The sequence below is a fragment of the Theropithecus gelada genome, chromosome 18 (genome assembly GCF_003255815.1).
Source record: "Theropithecus gelada isolate Dixy chromosome 18, Tgel_1.0, whole genome shotgun sequence".
NCBI lineage: Eukaryota > Metazoa > Chordata > Mammalia > Primates > Cercopithecidae > Theropithecus > Theropithecus gelada.
In genome coordinates this window covers 19,213,708-19,236,413 of record NC_037686.1, presented here as the reverse complement: position 1 = coordinate 19,236,413, position 22,706 = coordinate 19,213,708, and the positions used below count along the sequence as shown (strand labels likewise).

General features: G+C 38.3%; 1 protein-coding gene across 2 annotated transcripts in view; it reads left to right on the top strand.

Annotated features, from left to right (window-relative positions):
- The window catches only part of CHST9 (carbohydrate sulfotransferase 9), a 291,848-nt gene that overhangs the window by 27,839 nt on the left and 241,303 nt on the right, over positions 1 to 22,706 (top strand). For both annotated transcript variants that reach the window (XM_025365226.1, XM_025365225.1), the window contains exon 2: positions 7,557 to 7,772. In XM_025365226.1, coding sequence (XP_025221011.1) covers positions 7,652 to 7,772 — 121 coding nt within the window. In that variant the 5' untranslated portion in view covers positions 7,557 to 7,651. The remainder of the gene's footprint in view (positions 1 to 7,556; positions 7,773 to 22,706) is intronic.

Genomic DNA, 22,706 nt, shown 5'->3' with positions numbered 1-22,706 from the left:
CAAATGAACAAAAGTGAGTCCAGTCCTTCTTAATATCACATCACTCTGACTTCCTCCTTTGCCCACTCTTCCATTCTTCAAGACTCTGTGATTACAGATGATCCAGCATGATCTCCCTATGTTAAGGTTGGCCTATTAGCAAACTTTATTCCATCTGCAAACTTAATTCTCCATTGCCATGTAATGTCACATATTCACAGGTTCCAGTGATTAGGAACTTTTGGGGGACTCATTATTCTGCTTGCCACATGTACCATTGTCTAATTCCTGGTCTTGGTAACTGTACTGTGCTTATGTGAGGTGTTATCCTTCGAGGAAAATGGATAAAAGGTATGCAGGGACTCTGCGCTATTTTTACAACGTCTATGTAAGTCTAAAATTATCTCAAAATCAAAGTTTAAACAATCCCACTTTTTTTGAGAATTGAGTGAAAATGTATAGAAATGATTACAAAATTTCAGGAATTACACAATATTAAAATAGATTAAAATGGGGTTATTTAACTTCTAAACTAGTAAATGAAATAATAAATGATAAAGGTTATATTCTTTATATAGTAAATACTATTTATGGTTGTTATACATTTTACAAAGACCTACATGAGTATTATCTCAGTTTCTTTCCCTTTAAATAAACCAATGCCCACAATTGACTAAATATCATTAAACTACATACCACAGTTTAATTTTACTATGGTTGGTAGAAACAATACATTTTCAAAACGTTTATGTGCCTACCAAGCCTATCAAATGAAAATCTAAACCCCTTAAGCCAATTTATACTAAGGTGCTTTATAATACATTTCATACTGTTTTTATAGTTTTCTAAAAGACCATCACATTCTGTTTTACTTAATATTTTGTAAAGCTGTTGGAAACATAGGGCAGATTTTATTGACTTGTTTTTACAGACAAAGAAAATTAGGACTGAAAAGTTACATGAAGGTTTCTGGTCAAGAAAGACAAGTGTATTTATATTTGGGTATTCTAGTCTGCTCCCTAAACAAACCAAAGGCAGATCAAATTTAACAATGAAAAAACAAGAAGACATAACCAGACTCAAAGTCAAGAACAGAAGTAAACTAACAAAAATGGTGAAATGGGTTGAAATTGTAAGCCTGTTAGACTTTAAATTTGGAAGCTGCTGGAACAGCCAGAAGATTAACTCCCAAGTTAGAGCTGGGAGGCAGGCTCACTGATTGAAGACAAAGACAGGGACTAAGGTACCAATCTATGCCCCAATGAGAAAGAAGATGGAAGTAAAAGAATGGTAGCAATCTCCACCTGGAGCTGTAGTGTTTAGAATGTGCTAGGCTTAGAGAAGCAGACTCAGACACAGACACAGAAGCACTGGAAAACCAGCTAATCTCCAGGCTAACTCTCTTGTCTACAGTAGTACCAATGTCACTCTGGTTCAGGGGACACCAAGCCAACGATGGGAAAACAGCTCTGAAAAAAAGCCCAAAGAGCATTTTGGAGATAACTGCCAAATTGTTTGATAAGGAAGGAAGTGACAAAGAGAAAAAGAAGATAAAGAGGAAGAAAAAAAACTCAAAAGCCTTTCACTAAAATGAATGTAAACATCAGATTTTAAAATAAATAAATTAATGCTAAGAAAGGCCACAAAACTACAAGTAAAATTTAACTTTTATATTGCAGTCTGACAAAAACTTAGAAATATATTTTAAATATGCAAAGAGATAAAGGATAATTTTCAATTAAAGGGTATATAACTTGAAAAGCAAAGAAAAATGAAACTTGAACAAGTGAAAATGAAATAAGTAGGAATAGAATATTAGAAATAAAAAATATGGCATTAGGAAAAATACAACAGGCAAAATAAACACTAAGATATAGATAAAGACAGAGAAACTGCTAAGTTGCAAAATGGCTCAGAAGAATTTACCCAGATTACTGCTTAAGAAAAAAGGAACGTTTGAAAATAAATGGCAGAGCAGTTGAAAACCTTGTGAGGTATATTGAAAAGTGTCAACATTCAGTAAGAGTTTCAGAAAAATACAATGTAAAAACAAACAAAAAAAGCTGAAAGTAGTTTGTAAAGACAACTTCAGCAATCCCATTACTGGATATATACTCAGTAATATAAATCATTCTATCATAAAGACAAGCACATGTTTGTTCATTACAACACTATTCACAATAGCAAAGACATGGAATTGACCTAAATGCTCATCAGTGATACACTGGATAAAGAAAATGTGGTACGTCTATACCATGGAATACTATGCAACCATAAAAAATAATGAGATCATATCCTTTGTGGAAACGTGGATGGAGCTAGAGGCCATTATCCTTAGCAAACTAACCCAGGAACAGAAAACCAAATACCGCATGTTCTCAGTTATAAGTAGGTGCTCAGTGATGAGAACATGTGGACACAGAGGGGACCAGCAGACACTGGAGCCTATTGGAGGTTGGAGTTTGGGAGGATAAAGAGGGTCAGGAAAAATAACTAATGAGTACTAGGCTTAATACCTGGGTGACAAAATAATCTGTATGACAAACCCCTGTTACCTGAATTTGCTTATTTAACAAACCTGGATTTATACCCCTGAACTTAAAATAAGTTGAAAAAAGAAATAGTATAGTATTGAATCAATAGAACAGAACAGTGTCCAGGTAAATACACACCTACATAGGTGATCGCTGGAGGAGTTTACAGAGGAAGGAGTCACTGGGGAAAGAGGTTGAGGATAAGATCGGACTGGGGAGGTGTTGATGGAGTTGCGTTTCACCGGAACCTGGAAAAGATAGTGGCAAAAGTGAGGACTCTAGCTTTTCAGAGACAGAGGCAAAGATGTGTGGGTGTGGACTGATGAAGGTAAACTTGTAAGGGATGGTAGTAAACGGAGGGAGTTCATCCCTGCTGGTCTCTGTTTACTCCGAGAGTGGGAAGGAGATAGAGGATGGTGCAGCTGCTATGGAAGTGGGAGAAGGAGTGGGCTACAAACAATCATCTGGGAACAACAAGCCCCCGACTCCTGGTTTCTTTTCTGCTAAATTGCCTGCATCATTTGGTCCAAACCGATCTTCCCTCAAACCCACCACTCCTTCCCTAAAATCATAAATGTCTGCTAAACTGGGAAACTCATGAATTCCTTTATGTGAATGGCCTTCAGCAAGTAATTTATTGCTATACTTAAGTCCCAAATTACTTCCGTTTGTAGCCACAATTATTTAAAAAAATAATTTTTAAACTTTTGGAATAGAGATGACAGAATGAAATGATTATATTTCTTTTCATAATTGTTAGAAATAAACAAAAAGATATGTAAATGAAAATATTTTAAACAAAGAAACATAGACCCTATCTTTTAGTATTTCTTCGTATTTCTTCATTTGGAGGTTAGGACTAAGGATTTACAAATACAACTATAGAAAGTATCAATTACCTGTATTTTGTTATTGGAGCTCCAAATTCCATTCAATGCAACAAGTTGTTAAGTACCTTTTAGGCTCAAGATACTGTGTTTATGGGAAGGGAGAAGAAGGAGCTGTACAAAATACAGGAAGCCTTTGGCTGTGGAAATGTATAATGCTCATACAAAAAGCAGCATTATTCCAAGTAATTTCAATCTCCAGTAGTCTGCACTTTTTCCGCAGGCTTGGAGATAGATATATGATTTCCAAATAGGTGTGTTTTCCCATCACAGCTGACCTTCAGGTTTGCTTGAAGCAATCCTGCTGCTCCTACTACCTCACCTTTGTTTAATGAGAGCCATTTCCTAACGCCAACGTTGGGTTAATGGACTGAGATGGGAGAAAATCAAACATATCTCTCCATTTTACACCAGATTGTCTTTCCGCCTTGTGGCTTTAATCACTCAATCCTACTCACATCTGCCATAATAACAATTATGGGTTTTCTACTGCTTTCTCACCCAGGAGGATACGTCAGAGGATAGCAACATCTCCTGAAGAAAGGAAGGGCAAATTCTTAATCTTTTTTTAGCGTCATAGGTAATAATTTTCTTCTGCAAACCCCCAAGGAGTACTCCTTTTGTCTCTTACACCCACCATTCCCACAGGTTCATGGCTCTGCTTTGATTTACGAGTTTTCTTCTAGCCTTTTCTCTTCTGAGATAAGTTTTAATTATGTAGACAGATTGTAAAAGTCTCTTTCTTCTTGTAAACAACTATTTCTTTGTTAGTACTAGATTTTGTTTAACTGGTTTCCTCCTATCTGAATCTTCTTATGTACCCAGGAATTATGTCTGTTCATTGTTTAATGGCAGCATCAAGAGAAGAGAAAGCTGGCTTCATTTCATAGCTTCCCTTGAGGGATTCAATTTGGAACACCTCAAATTGCAAATCTCCCTTAGGAACTGTTCTTTGTTACATATGTTTGGAAACCCATAATATTTTAGTTTAGATTCAATATAAGAGCAAAGTATCACCCACCAAATAAGCAGTATGATAATACTCTCTACTCTTCTACTTATTTAAAAACTTTCTTTACTATTTGAATCAAGGAAATGCCTGAAATCCTCAAAAGCACTAGTGAAGTGTTAAACAGTTGCCCCTTCCTCAGAGAACTCAGAGAACTGGATTTGAGAAAGCATCTTAGGTAGCGCTGACAAATAGCTCTTACCCTGGCCCCTTCCAGGTCAGAGCTAAAATATAAAGAAAATAAGTATTCAGACCAGGGGCAGTGGCTCACGCCTGTAATCCCAGCACTTTAGGAGGCTGAGGCAGGCGGATTGCCTGAGGTCAGGAGTTCAAGACCAGCCTGGCCAACATGGTGAAACTGAGTCTCTACTGAAAATACAAAAATTAGCTGGGCATGGCTCGCAGCTGTAGTCCCAGCTACTCGGGAGGCTGAGGCAGGAAAATTGCTTGAACCTGGGAGGTGGAGGTTGCGGTGAGTCAAGATTGCACCACTGCACTCCAGCCTGGGTGACAGAGCGAGACTCCATCTCAAAAACAAAAAAAACAAAAACAAAAAACAGAAGAGAAGTATTCACGACATGACATTTTTTTCATTCTGCATAAAAACTTTTAACTGTTTGGTGGTTTTTTTTTTCCTAATCAAGAAATCATTCTTATTACTTAGTACATTCACTTCTAGTTCTGACTTCTTATATTGTCTTTGAAGCCCATTTGTGTGAGAATTGGTGTTTTATTTTGTATTTTTTTTTTTTGAGACAGGATCTTGCTGTGTTGCCCAGGGTGGAGTGTAGTGGCACAGTCACAGCTCACTGCAGCCACAGCCTTTCAGGCTCAAGGGAAATGCCAGCCCCAAGGACTATAGAAACTCAGGGGTGACAGGAAGGCTCCCATTGAGTCATCTCATGTTTTGATTTCTGAGGCCACTTTTTGAGCTGCTTTAAGAGATAAGGAATTCTATCACCACAAAGTTAAATGTGGTATCATGGATATCAGCTATAGTTTGGTTTTTGGTTTGTTTGTTTGTTTGTTTATTTTTTATTTGAGACAGAGTCTCGCTCTGTTGCCTAGGCTGAAGTGCAGTGGCCTGATCGTGGTTCACTGCAGCCTCCACCATCCTGGGCTCAAGTGATCCTCCCACCTGAGGCTCTCCAGTAGCTGGAACTATAGGCACATGGCACCATGCTGGGCTAATTTTAAAATCTATTTTATTTTTTGCAGAGACAGGGTTTCACCATGCTGCCCAGGCTGGTCTTGAACTCTTGAGGTCAAGCAGTCCTCCTGCCTCAGCCTTCCAAAGTGTTAGGATTACAGGCATGAGCCACCTCACCAGCCCTGAAAATTGGTTTTGCCAAGAATACCTAAATATTATCCTTTAACCAGACAAGCAATTTCCCACAGCAGTTTTTAACTTTTAACTGGCACCCCATAAAACACCTCCTAAACAGGCAAAATCAGTATTTTCCCTCAAAGACTCTCCTCAAAGATTTTGAGGCAATGGAATAGAAGAGATAACTTTTTGATGCAGCAATGTGCATGGTATCTTCACACTGAAGAAACATTTATTCAGCTCACCCAGAGGGGTTGTGTTCTGTGGCCAAGGAACAGAGCCAGGGTTTCTGGCCAGCGTTAGATACAAAGCCATGACCTTGGTCCCATTAGCAGGGCTGCTCACCAGGTGAGCTCACCAGGCAGGTTACTGCACACTTGTGTGGCAGTTCATTGGGAACAGGGAGTCTTTTTGTTTGTTTGTTTTTTCTATGTTTATTTTTATTTTATTTTACTTTAAGTTCCGGGATACATGTGCAGAACATGCAGGTTGTTACATCGGTATACCTGTGCCATGGTGGTTTGCTGCATCTGTCAACCCATCATCTAGGATTTAAGCACCGCATGCATTGGGAATTTGTCCAAATGCTCTCCCTCCTCTTGCCCCCATCCCCTGACAGGCCCTGGTGTGTGATGTTCCCCTCCCTGCATCCATGTGTTCTCACTGGGGAAGGGGGATTCTTAATGTGGGTTTCAGTGAAGGTACATGAACACTTTGCCGTTTTATGCAAGATTTTGTATGTGATTATACTTTTCTAAAGAGAGGACTCACATTTTCATCAGATTCCCAAAAATGGATGTGATTTTTTTTAAATAAAAAGATTATATTAAACGAGATTGTTCTAAAAGAAAGTCTTTTCAGTATTTTTAAAAAATAAAATAGCGGCCGGGCGCGGTGGCTCAAGCCTGTAATCCCAGCACTTTGGGAGGCCGAGACGGGCGGATCACGAGGTCAGGAGATCGAGACCATCCTGGCTAACACGGTGAAACCCCGTCTCTATTAAATACAAAAAAAACTAGCCGGGCGAGGTGGCGGGCACCTGTAGTCCCAGCTACTTGGGAGGCTGAGGCCGGAGAATGGCGTGAACCCGGGAGGCGGAGCTTGCAGTGAGCTGAGATCCGGCCACTGCACTCCAGCCTGGGTGACAGAGCGAGACTCCGTCTCAAAAAAATAAAATAAAATAAAATAAAATAAAATAAAATAGCTCTTTATTACTGAGGTAGATTTCTGTAATCTGAGGTAGATTTCAGTGATTTCATGTTATTGTGGGAGGGGTCCTTGAACCCTGACCTTTTAATATTTTTCTTTTTATTCCTCTGAAGGATTTTAAATGTGCCCTTTAAATTGGAGAAATCTGTTACTTTATATGAGAGAAAAATGATAGAGTACACCTTCCATTTTTGAACTTTATATATTCTTAACACAGGAGGTGATTTTTCCTTACGTTCTACAAACATGTTTTTCAAAACCCATCCTTTAACAACCCATTCTGTTATTCTTCCTACTCGCAATTATTTTAAGTTATCCCAAACCTTACTTTACACTTTACAATATAGGAGGACTGAAGTCTGGCCAGACTTTGCCTAACTAAATGTTAGGATGTTACTTATAAACTGTAAGATAATACATTCCTTACATAAGATAAAAGTATGCAATAGAAAATCGCCATTCTAAGAACACCTTCTAGAGTCTTTTCTGTCTTCAGAGCATTGGTGTGCACATTAAGTCTTCAGCGTTGTTGAGATACTGCATATTTGTACCATATTTGAGAATTAATGTTAGCAGACATGTACAATGTAGATTTCTTTTTAAAATTCTAGGTTACTTTATGGAATGGGCCCTTAGAGAACAAGAAAAGACTGAAGTTTTACAGGAAAACAAATCGTGTGGTCTTCAGATTCTGAAATGAGGAGAAATGCAGTCATTTGAAATGGTCATGAACCCCAAACAAGTCTTCCTCTCTGTGCTGATATTTGGAGTAGCTGGGCTACTCCTCTTCATGTATTTGCAAGTCTGGATTGAAGAACAACACACAGGTAACACATGTGCGTTTTCTTCTCTTTTAATTGTAACAATAATAGCTATTTTAAATTAGTTGTGATGCTTATTCATATATTAAGAATCACAATATTTTCAACAACAAAAAATGAGTCATAAGCTAAAATTGCCAGCTCCTAAAAGGAAGGAAAATTATACAACTCTGGTAGGCATTTGTTTGGTGGCTTAACAATGGGAATTTTTGTTATCTCAGTGGGGAATAGTCGTGCTCCCATAGTCCAGAGAGAACTGCTTGTAGAGAATTTGTCTTCAAAAGTATAGCATTTATCCTACTTCTTGTCTGTCCGTGGAGCATCAGGCATAAGCCTAAAAGGAGGTGAATGTATGGCAGGCTCTCCTTTAATTCCTTCTTAATTTATGTGGATACTCAAAATTGGTATAAATATCATTTAATACCTTTATTATAAAGGAGGGGTTGGCAAATCTTTTCCATAAAGAACTAGGTCATAAATATTTTACTCTTTGCAGGCCATAGCATCTCTACCACAACTACTCAACTCATAATATATCAAGAAACGGCCATAGATTACATGTAAACAAATGGATCAGGCTGTGTTCCAATAAAACTTTATTTACAAAAACAGCTGGTGGGCCACATTTGGTCCACCGGCAATAGTTTACTGATCCCTGCTGTGCTCATCTTGTAGTTTTGTTTTTCAATTTGCAATTGCTGCACATTGGAGGCACTCAATTACTGTTAAAAATGATTGTATTTATAATGATATAGTATTATTAAAGTAAAAGACTTAGAATATCATAGAAATTTACACATCCAGTTGTTGTGAAGTTCTGATGGCTTCCATTGGTAGAAATAGACTATGGCTTATGACTGTTAAGGATAATAAAGTAAAAACAAAAGAATGATTTCTCAATTGTCTCCAATTGTGGCCCATTTTCAAGTTATTCTAGATATAAAACCCTTTAGAATCTTCTCCAAAAGACAATTTAAGACTGAGTTACAACTATGATTATTTTTAAAATTGTTTCCATTTTTAAATTCCTTTCTTTGGTTTATCCTCATACTTTTTTTTTTTTTTTTTTCATGAGACAAGATTTTACTCCTGTCACCGAGGCTGGAGTGCAATAGCATGATCTTGGCTCACTGCCACCTCCACCTCCCAGGTTCAAATGATTCTTCTGCCTCAGCCTCCTAAGTAGCTGGGTCTACAGGCACACACCACTAGACCCGGCTAATTTTTGTATTTTTTGTAGAGACAGGGTTTCATCATGTTGACCAGGCTAATCTTGAATTCCTGAGCTCAAGTGATTCACCTGCCTTGGCCTCCCAAAGTTCTGAGATTGGGATTACAGGCATGAGCCACCGCCCCTGGCCAACGCTTTTGATGTATTTAATTTATATAGTAACCTTTGTGAAAAGAGATTGCATATAATGATTTTCTGAAGAATATGTAACATATTGTCAAAATATATTCTTAATTCCCTTTACAATTTACATAAACTATTATGCCAACTTTTCTATACTACTGAAATAATTTATCATAATAACATCATATTTAATGAAATCACCTGTAGTAAAATATATAGGCTAATTCTTCCTGAAATATAACCTTTAGCATAGATCCTGTAACATAGTAAGCCTTCAGTAGGTGTTTGTTGAATGAATGCATGCATGAATGAATGAATGAATGAATGGATGGATGGATTGAAAATTCACTGAAGACTATAGACTGAAATACAGCAAAGGAGGAAGAAAGAAAAAGATCTCATTGTTTCGAGTTTTGCTAATATCATGGTCTCATAACAAATTTCACAAAGACTATCACAGCAAGATTTTAAAACTTAAGGGAAAATATATTCATATATATAGACTACTATTTGGCAGAAATGTGTTTAGTCTGTCACTAGGAAATTATATATCTAAGGAAACAGGTTAATAATACCATACATATAAAATGTAGTTTACCAAATATGTCCATAAGCATTAATAGCTACCATTTATGGAGAGCTTAATAAGTGCCAAATGTTTACATAAATTTTCTGTAATCCTCATATCTTACTAGGTGAGTATTATTCTAAATTTACAGATGAGGAAAATGAGACTTCAGAGGGTTTAGGGGCATATCCAAGGCCTTGCATGGCCTTGGTGCAGAGGGGAAAGCCTGGATTTGAACCCAGGTTGTACTGCTATGAGGTCCATGCCTCCGCTCGATGTGTCACGTCCATGAAGGAAAAAGGTGAATATTAATTTCTCTACAGCACAGATGAAGCAAAGAAAACTCAGAAAGTTTAAATGACTTAACCTGTAGCTACAAAGCTACACGTTTTTGAAGTGTAACCCATACCTAGGTTTTCCTAATTCTCGGAATCCCTAAAAGAGTCTCCTAACCAAAACACTGGATTATGTAGACATACAATTATAAATGCAGTAGCATCAGTACAGATGTTTTAAAATCACTGAAATTGGTCAATTAAATGACATACAGATGTGTAAACTCTTCTACAATCTTAAATCTTGAGTTCATAATTTTCCCAAGTGTTGGAAAATTATTTTCCTTGGTTAAGATTGACTGATAAAACACCACTTATTCTGTTGAATTTTATTTGTAATGTTGCTAGAAGTGCTTTTCCCTGATTCTTGATGTATTTTAAATGAATTATGTAATATTTCATAAGCTACTCATGACAAAAAGCATAAATGTAAAAGTCAAGAGTCCTGTGGATAACCATTTCTCTGAAGAAAAACTGTAATATTCTTCAAGAAGACTTCCATCTGAAGTTCTGCCTTACACTAGGTTAGTGCTGTGGGCTGAAATTCTGCAGTTTTCTAGGTAGGCAGACATTTATGGGTTTTTGTGTGTGTGTGTGGTTTTTTTTTTTTTTTTTTTTTGGTATATGTGTTTCAAATAACATCAGGAGCATTAGGAATTTTTACAGGCAATCTCTTTTTAAATAAATAAATATATGAATATGTGCTTTGATGTTAAGTTTAAAAAAATGGAAAATCTGTCTTTTGGACACTTTAGAACTGTCACTCAAAGAAACTTTCAAAGATGAGCTGGTTTAGTTCCTAGACTTTCTATAAGTAATGCTGGTTTTAAAATCTAAATGGCTTTGATCTCACATATATTTCAGTTATATATGAGAACTCTTAGGTTTTCTTCCTGTCTTTAATTTGAGGCCTTTCAAATCTAAGATATGGACTATTTTCTAAGCCTCCCTGGTTTTCTTGTTTTATTTTTTTGTATTAAAATAAAATACTTTAGAATTCAAAAAATCTGAAATATGCTCTGATATACTGGTAAGGGATTATGAAAACAGATTTTTTGGAAGCAAAGAGAAGCTGTATGACAGAGAAATGAAAATCTATCCAATTATGCAGTAGAGTTCCATAATACCAGCTACTTTTTCAATATCACTATCAATTAATTTATCCATTTCCTAGTGCTAATTTGCAGTATGTTGATATGTTATCACAAATTTTATTTTATGTTTTTTTTTTCGTAGTTGTTAAAGGTACAAACTTTTCATTCAGAAGGATCTTGAAATCTCAGATCTCCTGTTTGTTAGCTTTGTAACCCTGGGCAAATTTCTTTGCCTCTCTAAGCCTCAGTTTCCTTATCTGTAAAATGAGCATAGTCATATTTTCCACATAGGGTTGCAGTGAAGATTAAAGGAGACAATGCTTGCAAAGCACTCAGCATGGTGCCTGGCAAACAGTAATGCACAACGAACATGAGCTGTTATTATTATCCTGGAAATGACGCAGAACATCTGCAAACTTGCTTTTTCTGAGTTGCCACAATTAAAACTCAGCCACAATTCAGGAAAACTTAATTGTGCCCAAGCTTGTGCCTTGACTGATTAAGGTTAAAAAGCAAAAAAAAAAAAAAAAAAAAAAAAAAAAAAAAAAAAAAATTCAAGGCTTAGATCCAACTTTGGTTAAATTAGTTGGGAGAAGCTAATTGGCACAGAGCCATTCTGGTTCCCAATGTAGAAGCTGGCAGGAGAAGGATAGAATTGAGTGCATAGACAGAGGTCATTGTCCAGGGGCATCTTGTGTCCATACAAGCTGCCTCCACGGGCAGAGGAATCACTCATCCAGCAGTATTACTTGAAGACTTAGCAATTGGATGTGCCGAGCACCATGGTGAATACAGCCATATAATAGCGAGCCAGATATAATCCTTTTTCTCAAGGAGACTACAATCAAATGAATTGTAAGGGAGAAAATGGTGCTGAGTCCAGGCCAAGCCACTGGGACAAAAGGAGGAGTCCTTTGTGACACAAAAGGGATAGGCCATCCATTATGGGACAAACTAATGAGTGGGGGCAGGAGAAGCAGTGCAGTCAGTTGTCAGGGATAGAATTGCTGACCAGATAGAAGCACTAGAAGGAGGGGAGTGGAGGCTGGGCAGATGATAGCGTGCACAGGACCCAGAGGACCAGAGGAGGGCAGAGAGCTGTGGGTATGATGCCGCGGTGATGAGGGCTGGTTAGGATAAATCACAAGAATGGCTTGTTGTTTATTTTTTCCCCCAGCTACTGTTTAAGTTTGCAGTTTGGCACTCTTTATCTAGTTAGACTCTCACTGCTAAATGGAACTCATACCAAAAGGCAAGGTGTGTAACTTTCGTGTGTGCCATAAGACAGCGTTGAGACCCTCTAACGACAGAGTCACCATCACAGCTTTAGATAAGAATTCAAAGATCCTCTTGAACCCACCTGTTTTTTAAAAATACAAATTGGATTACATCACTCCCACGTTTAAAACTTTTCGGTCATATCTCATTTCCTTTAACAAAACCTTCTCCCCAGGGCCCACAGCTGTGTGAGCTGTAGCCACTGCCTGCCTCTTCAGCGTCATTCTCCATTCACTCACCATGCTTCCGGAGCCACCTCTCTTCCTCTGCTAAACCAAGACCTTTGCTGACTGGATGTGCTCACAGTTTCAGGAGCCTGGGATCCCTTTTGTTATCTCACCTGTCAGGGCTTGGCTCAGATGTCACCTTCTTTGATCACCCCCACAGTCAGTCAGTGCCTCTCTCTCTCTCTCTCTCTCTCTCTCTCTCTCTATATATATATATATATATATACACACACACACACACACATACATACACATATATAAATAAATCAACATATATAGATTATATAATTGTGCATATAAATAAATATAATCAATTATATGAGTTAACATAATTAATAGATAATAAATTATCTGTTGATTACATGTATACATCAATCTGTACATCTTATTCATTTTCTTCAGAGAAATTATCACAATCAGCAATTGCCTCCTTAATTAATTGTTGACGTATTGTCTGTATCCTTTCCTATTTTGTGAACTCTGTATGGACAGAGAGCTTGTCTGACTTCCCTCAGCATCCCCTTTTCATAGCATGAAACCTAATATGTGACAGGTGCTCAACAGTATTGTGTGTGGGTGGACAAATAATACTTTGCTTGGTTTTCCAGTATCCCCGTCTAATGACCACACAGACTGTGTTTGACTCCTGGGGACAAAAAATTCACTCCTTCCCAAGGTATCCACTCATCTTACAGCAACTTCCTCAGAAAGCTCCATATATTCAGCAAGAACTTGCATTTTAACTTCTGCTTAACAACTTGCGCTACCTGTATCCCTGACACTTCATGAGGCTCATCCTCCTTTCATAGCATAGTCTAATCATTTACATGGAGAATGAAACCCCAAATTTTTGAGACACACTTTCACTCTGTCACCCAGACTTCTTAACCATTTCATGAAGAAGACAATCTGGTCACTCTTGCCTGGACCATGACACCTACTATATAATTCCGTTTAAAACATGACGTTACTATTCCCGTGTGTAACTTGTGTTAGAAATACGCATGTGTAACAACACTTTCTATCAAGTAATGAAGAGTTACATACACATATTTTAAAATATACAAAGCAGTAAAAATCAATACAGATCCCATCTAATAGTTTACATTATATATTTTCCTGAGATTTTCCAGAGTCAAGTTTAGTTTCAGCCATTCCAAACTGAAACCATTTCCTCAATGTAGCCTACATTACAAAAATCTGTCCAAATAACTTCTAAGCATTTCTATCTAGGACCAATAATTTTTTAGCTATTTATTGATAACAATTTTACATGTTTACTTAAAACCCAGAAACTTCTTTAAAAACTTCATAAAACTTTTGTTTGAAAACAAGAATGGCAGCCTTATAGTTTCAGCAGTTATTAGGTCCCAGGCAATGCTCTAAACACATCACACCCATTATCTCATTTAATCTCACAACAAGTCTGAGACAGGTACCATTAGTATTCCCATTTTTCAAGACAAGAAAACGGAGGCTAAGCAAATAAGAAACCAGAAGTCTGATTCAAGCAGCCTCATTTAGGACTCCAACTAAGCCACCCTGCAGTGTGCAGAGATGGTGAGCATTGTAGAGTCATGCTAAGAGAAGGCACTAGAGAAAGACACAGTGCACTGGCCAGGCAATGGGCCGTCTGGGCAGTCACTCCAGATGCAGAATGACACTCCATGCTTTCAGACCACACCACGCTCCTGGGATGCCTCGCTGTGCCACAGTAGGTCATCACATGTATCCTGGTTGGGTAACCTTTCCTGGGTTCTTGTGAAACCTGATCTCTTATTTCCACAAGTAAGCTTTCTCCATTGCTCTGGATAAACTGTGGTATCTCCCTTTCTTGCCCCTCAAAAGCCTAACACTCAAGTAAACTGAAAAATATTATCCAATCCAATAGTGGTTCTCAAACTTTAATGTACATCAGCATCCCCTGAAGGTTTGGTTAGAACAGACTGTTGGGCTCCACCCCCAGAGTTACAGATTCACTAGATCTGGGATGGGGCCCAAGAATTTGCATTTCCAACAAGATTTCTGTGGACCCTGATGCTGCAGATCCAGGGATTATATTTTGAGAACCCCTGATCCAGAGTGTCTGTACCCAAAATGTGGAAAGCAGCAGAAGCAACAGCGTCACGTGACAGCTGTTAGACTTGCAGACCCTCGGCACCCACACAGGCCTGCTAAATGGGAATCTGCATTTTAATGAGAATCTCAGGTGCTTGCTGCACATGGTGAAGTGAGAAAAGTACAGTTAGATCATGGTTCTCACCAGCTGCTTGAGAAAGACCAGACGTTTTAAGGAACACATGCCTTGGTCCACACCCTGACATGTTGATTTTGGTTCCTGGTCTCCTCCCCAGAGATGCTAATTTGCCAGGCTGGGAATGTGGCCCTGATATGGGGAGTTTAAAAATCCCCCCAGGTGATTTTAATATTCAGCCAAGGTTCTGAACCACTGACCCAGAGGTACTGACTTTGGCTGATTTATTGGCACTTCCTCTTACCTCTCATCTACAAGGCATGCACTAGAAGAAAAAAGAGTGGTCACTGTAATACTTATATAAAGCTGACAGAAGAGGAGAAAGACTGTAAACAGCATGTCTGAGGTCTGCATTTTCACCAAGACAGGCTTCAAGCTATAAAAAGTTGAACAATAAAATGAGGCCAACGAAGTGAAATTATTTCTAAACCCAGCAAATATTACTGCAGTATGGATCAGCTGACCCAGCCAAGGACTCAGACAGAAAAATATACTCTTCCCAAACAAGTGTTTGTTCTCAGCATGAAATGACTCACTACTGCTTCCTTTCCTTCTAAAGCACATTTTTGTCCCTTGTTTTGTGTTATTTTTAAAATTTTTGAATTAACAAGTAAAAATCGTATACACTTATGGTACACAACATGATGTCTTAATACATGTATAACCTGCAGAACGGTCAAATCAAGCCACTTAACATATGCATAATCTCACATACTTATTTTTTTTGTGGTAAAAACCGCTTAAAATCTCCTCTCTTAGCAATTTGAAAATATACAGTACAATATATTGTTATTAACTATAGCCAGCATAGTGTGCAATAGATGTCTTGATGTAACTGTCTCTAACTGAAATTTTTTGTTTTCTGACCATCTCCCCAGAACTCAGAAACTTTAAAAATTTTTCTTGTATACTTCTAGTTAGATTTTTTTCCTGACTTCTACCAGTTTCTTTCTGATTCATGCCAAATAAGTACAACGTCTGAATTTAGGATTCAGCATTAACATCTAAGGTCAATACTTTAGCTATGAATTATCATTGCTAGCCTATAAGAGAATTATATAAATATAACCCCACCTTTTAAAAACTCATTGTCACCAATCCATGCTCTGTAGGACTCTGGTCCTGAACATATTTTGCCTGAAAATACTTTTTTTTGGTCAGTGATGTGACCTTTCAGTAGGTCAAGGTTCTATTCAAATCCTACATGCTACTATCAGTGTCAAGTTGGCCAAAATAGATGGTGACTTGTGCTAGTTTTTGTTTGTTTGTTTTTGTTTTGTTTTGTTTAAGCACTATAAACATCAGTAGTCCTGGTTGTATTTCAACCCTCTCACTTTGTATGAAAATGAAAAGTAGTAGCTGCAAGCTTCTGATTTCAGGCAAAGTAAAGCCACCTTATTGCTTTTCCTCAGATAATTGATTCTGGTCTGTGCATCTGGTGTTTCTAAGGAGACTTCATCTTGCTTTTTTTTCAGACTAAGTACACTTTCTATACTGAAGCATATTTTTGGCATATAAAGTTTTGTTTCTAGGCTGGACTGATATAATTCTTTTCCCCTGAACCTCTCTGATGGGAGAGTCTATTCTTTTCCTCTAAAAAGCAGACCGTATATCCTGATTGTGATGTTGCTCTTTTGATATTACATTTTCTTTCAGGTTATCTTTGTATACCTGAACTAGAACAAAGCCATTTTTTACATAGAAGGATTTTATGTTTACTGTCAATCATATACTCAGGGAAATAAAATTGTTTTTCTTTACAAAGTCACTCATTGGAATTACTTTCTCTTATATCTGTAAGTGTGGCAAGCAATGTTTTTAATCAAATGAGTACATGCTCTCGCTGCCCACTTCTGGACAGCGCCACACCTCATCTTCCCGCTACATGATTATTCTCATGTCAGGGCTGTTCCCTCTTCCTGGAGCCCGTTTCCTTGGCCGTTTCCATGACTGATTTTTCCGAATCCTTCGGGGTACAGCTCAATATCACCTTCCCCGAACATCCTATGTAAAGTGGAAGTTTTCTCTCTCCACACCTGTCTTATTGTTTCTTAAAATTTACTTCATGGCACTGATCTCAATTTGTAATAACTCCTTTTGTTTGCTTACATATGCTCTGCATCTCCCATTGAAATGGAAGCTTCCTGAGGGCAGGAAACTTGTATTTCGCTCACCAGAGTCCCACAGCTGCCCCTGCTTCCAGATGCAGATTTCAGTCCTCACCTTGCCATGTCCCCCCAGCAACCCTCTTCACTCAGCCAACTACAACTTAGCTCTGTGGGCTGTCTTAACTCTCTGCCCCAGATTTTTGAGTCTCTTGTATTCTTGTGTACTGTCCCCTGCTTTTGCCCCATACCCCAGAAGTGAAGAAGTCATGGATGTCAAGTTGCTTAAAGTCTTCTGAACCTGAATAACATGCAGCAGCAAAGCTTTGCAACAGAGTCGATCCCATCAATATAGATGTTTTACATCTAGTAATATATTGAATGTGTTTGTTCTCCCAATATGTTTTGAGCAATATAAACAATGATGCCCTTGCTATCTACAAAATGGTACCAGTAACTGCCATATTACAATGTAACCCTTCATTTGTTCTGTTGGCAGGTACCTGGCCAATGCTAGACCTGTCATTCATAGTGTACCACACATGGTGAGCACAGTAAAGTTACCGTACAGGGGATGGGAGGCTAATCAAAGCTTGACCAGTGATTCCCTTTCTGGGGATTCTGGCTTTTGAGATTTGGAATATAGGCTGAGTACCTGGACTATCTGATGCAAAGCTCAGAAGCTTGTTCAGCTGCTTTCTACCATGTGGACCAGAGCAGCTGAAGATTCTAGGCTTAGAGCAAGAGAAAGAAGAAAAGCAGACAGGAAGAAAGGAACAGAGTTATATACAGGGAGCTCCAGCAACTGTTGGGGTCCCTTGATCCATTTCCTCCCAGGTCTAACACTATTCCTACTCTTTCTTAATTTTCTTTCCTACCCTCGGTGAGCACTCATCTGTCTCAGAGAAGGCTTATTGAATTTCAGAGGGGCCTCATAATGAACCCCATTAGCTCTATTTACCTCTTAGAGTAGAGGGTGAAGCAGAGGATGGCACAGAGCAATCCTTCTTTACTGTTTTTAATTCATTTTATACCACAAACCCCAAGGTACTGCCTTGTTCACTCCTGTGCCCTACCACTGAGCATGGTGCCTGGCACATAGTAGACGCTCAGTAAGTCTTAGCTGTATGAGTGAATTCACCCCAAAACTAACCTCACCTAAGCTAAGGAAGACAAGTGAAGCTGGTGTTTCACTCGATTTTTCAGAAGTTAAATTGCTTGGTTTGGGGTGGGGTGGACATTTTCTCCAGGGATATCCTGAAATGTCTTCCTTGAGGTCAGAAATGTGTTATCTGTAGTTTATTTTTCCTTTTGCTATACAGTATTTTGTTTGAACAAAACACTGGATCATCATTTAGCTGACATGTTGTGAAGAAAAGTCAAAACTTGAATGAGGAATTGTAGAAGATAACCTTTTAAGGTCTCTTACAATGTTAAATTTCATGTGACTATCATTTTGTGTCTAAAGGAGATGTTAATGGAAAAAACTAACCTCTATGAAATATTTTAAAGAAGCTTATTCTGAGCCGATAGAAGTGACCAGAGCCCAGGATAAACACAAACTCAAGATGCCTTTAGTAAGTGGTCCCAAGGTGGATGACGCTTTGGTTTTGTACATTTTAGGGAGGTGGGCATTACAGGCAAAGACATAAATTAATACATGAAAGGTATACATTGGTTTGCCCGGAAAATGCAGGGTATCTTGAAGTGAGGGCTTATAGGTTAAAAATGGATTAAAAGATTCTTTAACTTACAACTGGTTAAAGCACTAAGACTCTGTTTAAAATTTGGACTCAGAAAGGAATGTTTTAAATTAAAATAGGGATGCTGTGTAGCAAGATTAATGGCCTGCAGGTGTGACTTCACCCTTGCCTTTCATGGCCTTAGGTCTTATTGATACTTTGTTATCTATTGCCACAAAAAGTTTGTTCTGTCAGTCTTATGATCTCGATTTTAACATTAATGGTGATCAGTTGTGTCTAAACTCCAAAAGGGGCAGGGAGGGTATAACAAGGCATGTCTGACCTTGTTTCTCATCATAGCCAGGAACTCAATTTTTCTTTTTCTTTTTTTTTTTTTTTTTTTTGAGACGGAGTTTTGCTCTTGTTGCCCAGGCTGGAGTGCAATAGTGCAATCTCTGCCTCCCAGGTTCAAGCAATTCTCCTGCCTCAGCCTCCCAAGTAGCTGGAAGTACAGGTGTGCTCCACCATGCCCAGCTAATTTTCTGTATTTTTATTAGAGATGGGATTTCACGGTGTTGGCTAGGTTGGTCTCGAACTCCTGACCTCAGGAGATCCACCCGCCTCGGCCTCTCAAAGTGCTGAGATTACAGGCGTGAGCCACCACAACCGGCCAGGAACTCAGTTGTTTAAGATTTCTCTGGGGTCCCCTGGGCCGGGCGGGGGTCTACTTAGTCGGTGGGGAATGTAGGATTTTATTTGAAGTTTACAGAGATATTAAGAAATAAGTCTCAGAAGCTCTCCAAAATGGAAAGTATTTAATACTCCAATTAGTAGTTTGTAGTGAAAAGTATTGTCTAGGGTACTCACTTCTAACCTGCTTTGTGTCTTTGAACAAATTGGTAAATCTCTGTGCATTATGGTTTCTTTTCTTCTCTCATTTTCATACCTTCTTTCTTGACTTCCTGAGGTAACTGCATCCTAAATTTGATGTTTATTACCACATTCCTGTATGTCTCTATGCTTTTTAACACATGCATGTATTCCATTTTCATATCTGTAGGTTATATAAAAGGTATCTATCTGTACATACACTTTGGCAACTTTTTCATTCAACAGTAGGTTTTTGAGATTTATTTGCATTGATATATGTAACTCTCGGTCATTTACCTAACTGCTAGCTAATACCTCATTGTATGAATGAGCTGCAGTTTATATATACATTCTCCAACTGATGCACATTAAAGTTGTTTCTAACTTTTGACTCTCACACATAATTCTGCTAAGAATATCATTATATAATCTCTTTGTTTACGTGTTTGAGTGCTGCTATAAGGGGCTGAACTGCGTGTTCTCCAAAATCCTATCAGCTTCAAAATTCTATGCTTCCATATTATATCTTTTCGTCTGCTGACATGAATCCAAATTAGGGTTTCTTAAAACAGTAGAAGTGTTCAATGATAATTCTAATAAAACATACACAGAACTATTTTTTGGATACACTGATTGCTATTCAGAATTATAGCAGAAAGATATTAATATAAGACATAGAATCTGCTCTCAGTGTTTCTTACTTTATTGGTATGCTAACAGAGTATTTCACAGTTCATTGAAAATCGATTAAAATAATTACTAAGTCATTAGTGTGGACTTTGAGTATGAGTGTAAAGACCTCACTCACTAAATAATTCATGGCAGTCAGCGAGTTAAGTACTGTTAGCAAGTATTGATTCAGTAATGTAATACTACCTAGTCCAAACTATCTAATTTTCCTAATAGAAATAAACTCCTTTAAATGTCAAAGCACCATCTAGTCCCAGCCTCCTCCTTTTATAGAGAAACAACTGGAAGGCTTAAATTTGCACAGCCAGTAGGTAACAAAACTGGAACTAAAACAGAATTTCCCGATAACTGTTTTTCTACACTATATTTTTTCCCTTCCCCTCCTCCACCTTTGCCTTCTTTCCTTCCTTCTTGAAATCCAAGAGGGCTCAAGATCCTTTGGGATTATTGGCTCCTTTCCCAAACTGGTTTGAATATAGCTTTTCCAAAGCCTAGAATTAGGAAGTTTAGCGACTAGATGCACCATGAGGAGCAAGAACATGGTTTCTGTTCTCTAGCTGAAAATCTGTCTGCTGAGAACTTACTGCTGTAATGGCCCCAGACTTCAAGAGAAGGTTCAGAAGTACAGAACCAATGTCTTTGGAACAATTCACTGTGGTTTTCTTTTCAAACATACCTTTCAAGAATAAACCAAGACTGGCACGTTGGCTCACATCTGTAATCCCAGCACTTTGGGATGCCAAGTCTGATGGATCATTTGAGGTCAGGAGTTTGAGACCAGCCTGGGCAACATGGTGAAACTCCATCTCTACTAAAAATACAAAAATTAGCTGGGCATGATGGTGCACATCTGTAATCCTGGGCAACATGGTGAAACTCCATCTCTACTAAAAATACAAAAATTAGCTGGGCATGATGGTGCACATCTGTAATCCCATCTACTGGGTGGCTGAGGCAGGAGAATCGCTTGAACTCAGGAATTGGAGGTTGCAGTGAGCCGTGATCACACCACTGCACTGCACTGCACTCCAGCCTGGGTGACAGAGCAACACTCTATCTAAAAATAATAAGAATAATAATAATAATGATAATAAAAATCAAGCAATTAAGGCAATTAAGAGTATTGGTGGCAAGTTGCACAGTATCTCTAGTCCATCATGGACCAAAGAAGTATAAAACTTGAAAAGAAAATAAGGATCATTTTTAAATGAAAGAAGAAACTTAGTTTTCATTAAGTGTTCTGTCTGTTATTTTTCCCCAAGGCACAGAATACTAAAAGTTTCCTCGTGTTTTATATAGAAACTTGAAAGTACATTTTGTGTGTGTGCTAATCCAATAGACAAAATTAATCGCTTGACTTTCCTCTACTGTTTCTCAACCTTTTAGCTTCATTTCTTACTGCATGATTCTGCCTGGGTTGTAAACATTTGCCATTGTGCCTGCCTGCTTCCCTACTGAAAGCCCTCATGAGGGTTAGGACCACAGGGCCTAGAACATAGGAGACCCCAAAAAGGAATTCAATGGAAAGAAATGGAGGAGAGATTCCAAAGAGAGAGAGCAGCCAACAGTTTATCCATGATTCACAATGTATCAGATCTTTGGTGTAGTCACTACCTTCTAGGTCTGTTACAATTCTAGATACTTTATTTTGCCAGTTTCCAAGAATTAAACAACTTTTGGGTCATTAACCATCCTACACAGTCACATAGGAATTAATGTATAACCCAGAAATCATTTAACCAATGATTATATTAATGGAGGAATATCTTGCTAGTAGTTAGGTAGATATATGGAATGGCCAATCTTCTCCGTTTTGCTAGGTACAGAGTGTTTGAGAAAAAAATTTACGCTTTCTGGATTCACTTAATGATCTAGGGCCGAGCACGGTGGCTCACGTCTGTAATCCTAGCACTTTGGGAGGCCGAGGTGGGTGGATCATGAGGTCAGGAGTTCGAGACCAGCCTGGCCAATATGGTGAAACCCCGTCTCTACTAAAAATACAAAAATTAGCCGGGCATGGTGGCACTCGCCTGGAGTCACTGCTACTCAGGAGGCTGAGGCAGGAGCATTGCTTGAATCTGGGAGGCAGAGGTTGGAGTGAGCCGAGATCGTACCACTGCACTCCAGCCTGGGTGACAGAGCAAGATTCTGTCTTAAAAAATAAATAAAATAAATAAAAAATAATTTTGGAATCTTCTTGTGGGTGTGTTTTGCTCAAGTCATGAAGAAGCCTCATAACCAGTGTTTTACAAAATGCTATATTTCATAATTTCATCGCCAAGATCAGACAGGGTGTCTCTTTTTATATCTGGCAATTGTAGATTGTGATAGAAAATTACACAAGACAGATTGGTACCAGGATAAATTGATGGGTCCTTAATGTTGCTTGGCAATCCTAAGTTCTCTACTGAGCTTTTTTTCTCCTGTTTTCTAGAGAGGCAGCTTTTATGTTACTTTCTCCTTGACACTCCAAACACATCTCC